At 40.0% G+C, this 2,624-nt stretch overlaps 1 protein-coding gene across 1 annotated transcript; it reads left to right on the plus strand.

Moving 5' to 3' along the window:
- On the plus strand, positions 1-426 carry LOC145557680 (uncharacterized). The gene has a single exon (XM_081618857.1). The coding sequence runs from the start codon at positions 1-3 to the stop codon at positions 424-426; it is 426 nt and encodes a 141-aa protein (XP_081474983.1).
- The last annotated feature ends 2,198 nt before the right edge of the window (positions 427-2,624 follow it).

The raw sequence follows: 2,624 nt of genomic DNA on the forward strand, positions 1-2,624 counted from the left end.
ATGGAAGAGAGTTATGGTGTGGGAGGAACAGAGATGCAACGCCGGTGTATGGAATTCTCGAATTGGGTTGACAACATGGGCTTATTAGATCTGGGTTGCACTGGGTCAGCCCACACTTGGTTTTGGGGGCTATCTCAAGCCACATTTAAATCAGCTCGTCTCGACAGGGGACTGGTCAATGAAAGTTGGAGACTCAAATTTGATGAGGGAGCTGTTAGGAATCTACCAAAATCCCAATCTGATCATTGCCCAATCTTGATCAGTACGGGTGGTTTTGCTCCCATGCCTATGGCAATAAAACCTTTCAGGTTTCAGGCTGCGTGGTTGACTCATGACACATTCAATGATTTTGTCTACGACAATTGGAATTGTAATACTCCATTAATTCCTTTTTTACGAGAGTTTTCTCAGAAGTTGGATTCTTAGAATAAAGAATTTTTTTTACAATATATTCAAAAGGAAATCCGAACTCTGGGCAAGGTTAGAGGGTATTCAAAGGAGCTTTTGATGGGTCGGAAACCTCATCTTATTAAATTAGAGGCTGAACAAAGGAAACAAATGGATGAGGTCCTTAATGCATATGAGCTTCTTTGGTTCCAAAAGTCTTGAATGGAGGCAATCAATGATAGTGATCGTAATACTCGTTACTTCCATTTATCAACGATTATTCATCGGCGTCGAAATCGTATTGAGACCCTTAAATACGAACATGGTGAATGGATTTAAGATCAGTAGGATGTTCAAAAATTGGTACTCGATTATTGGAAAAATCTCTTCCAAGAAGAACAATATGCGAATTATGAGTATAAACTACTCCATGACTATTTCCCTGAGATTTCACAACTTGATATGGATACTCTGTCAAGACCAATTAGCTTGTGTAAGATCTTAGCAGATTTAAAGGGAATGTAACCATTTAAGGGGCCGGGCCTTGATGGTTTTCAAACATTATTCTATCAAAAGTTTTGGGACCTTGTTAGTCCGAGTGTGATCAGAATGGTTAAAGATGTGCTCGAAGGAAGGGATTTTCCAGAGGGTCTTAATGTTTCTTTATTAGTCCTCATTCCGAAGATTGATGTCCCAGAGATAGCCAATCAATTCCGCCCCATAGGACTATGCAATATCAGCTACAAATTGGTGACCAAAGTTATAGTGAATCGGTTAAAGCCGATTTTACCGAATATTATATCACCTACTCAATGTTCCTTTATGCCTAAGAGACAGATAACATATAACGTGGTGATTATGCAAGAAATGCTTCACATAATGCGAGGCAAGCAAGAGAAGAAGGGAATCATGGCGGTGAAAATTGAATTCCAAAAGGCTTATGACCGGCTTCGATGGGATTTTATTCGAGACTCTTTGATAGAACTCCGACTACCACAAGCTATGGTTGAGATTACTATGCAATGTATCAAGTCGGCAAAGCTCCGGATTCTTTGGAATGGAAAACCTATGGAGGCGTTTACGCCGAGTAGGGGGATTAGACAAAGCGACCCTTTATCCCCATACATATATGTCATTTGTATGGAAAGATAAGCTCACCTTATCGATAGAGAAGTGAAGCTTGAAGGATGGAATCCGATTAGAGCCAGTCGCAATGGACCGACTATTTCGAACCTAGCTTTCGTTGACGACTTGGTCTTGTTTAGTGAAGCATCGGTAGAGCAGGCTAATTTAATTAAAGATTGCTTGAATACATTTTGTGAGGCCTCCGGCCGTAAGGTGAGTGTGACTAAGTCCAAGATCTTTTTCTCGAATAATACCAATATGGAAATCAGGGACAACATATGTAATTGTTTGTCTATGGATCACACTGAAGATGTTGGGGCATATTTGGGAGTTCCAATGACTAATGGTGGCTCTTCAAAAAAGGAGTATCAACACTTGGTCAATAGAGTTAATGGAAAACTGGCTGGTTAGAAGACAAAAACTCTTTCAATTGCGGGGAGAGCTACTGTTATTCAATCGACTTTGTGTACAATTCCTAGCTATGTTATGCAATCTACTAAACTCCCTAGATCAACTTGTGATGAGATTGATAGAAGAAATAGAAGATTCTTATGGGGAGAGCATGATGGTCAGAAAAAGGTCTATACGGTATCTTGGGATCGTATTACTTGACCCAAGGAAAGAAAAGGCCTAGGATTCAATGCGATGAGAGATGCTAACAAAGAGTTTCTAGCCAAGCTGGGTTGGCGGTTACTAGAAGAGCCAAATGCCTTGTGGTCATGGATTATGCAAGCCAAGTATTGTGATAGCAGATGTGATATTGATATGTTCCGAGACAAGGCAAATGCATCAAATATTTAGAGAGGAATCATGAGCAGCATTGACGTGGTAAGGAAAGGTATAAATATGGCAGTGGGAAATGGCAATCGAACTTTCTTTTGGCACCATAGGTGGGCGAAAAAAAAAGCCACTGATTAAATTGGCGAACAGAAAACCTTATCTCCAAATTCAAGACATGACAGTCAACAAAATGTGGGATAGCAATACAGGATGGAAACTCGAGCTATTTGTTTATTATTTCACAGAGCAGGTGCTAGGAAAAATTGCTTCAAATTATGTGATTGAAGATGAGAACACATTAGATGAAGTGTACTGGAATGGAGAATTGTCAG

This window comes from Chenopodium album, chromosome 9, assembly GCF_948465745.1.
Source record: "Chenopodium album chromosome 9, dcCheAlbu1.1, whole genome shotgun sequence".
NCBI lineage: Eukaryota > Viridiplantae > Streptophyta > Magnoliopsida > Caryophyllales > Amaranthaceae > Chenopodium > Chenopodium album.

Excerpts from the sequence above, each read along its gene's own strand:
- LOC145557680 (XM_081618857.1), top strand. The coding sequence starts at position 1 with ATGGAAGAGAGTTATGGTGTGGGAGGAACAGAGATGCAACGCCGGTGT.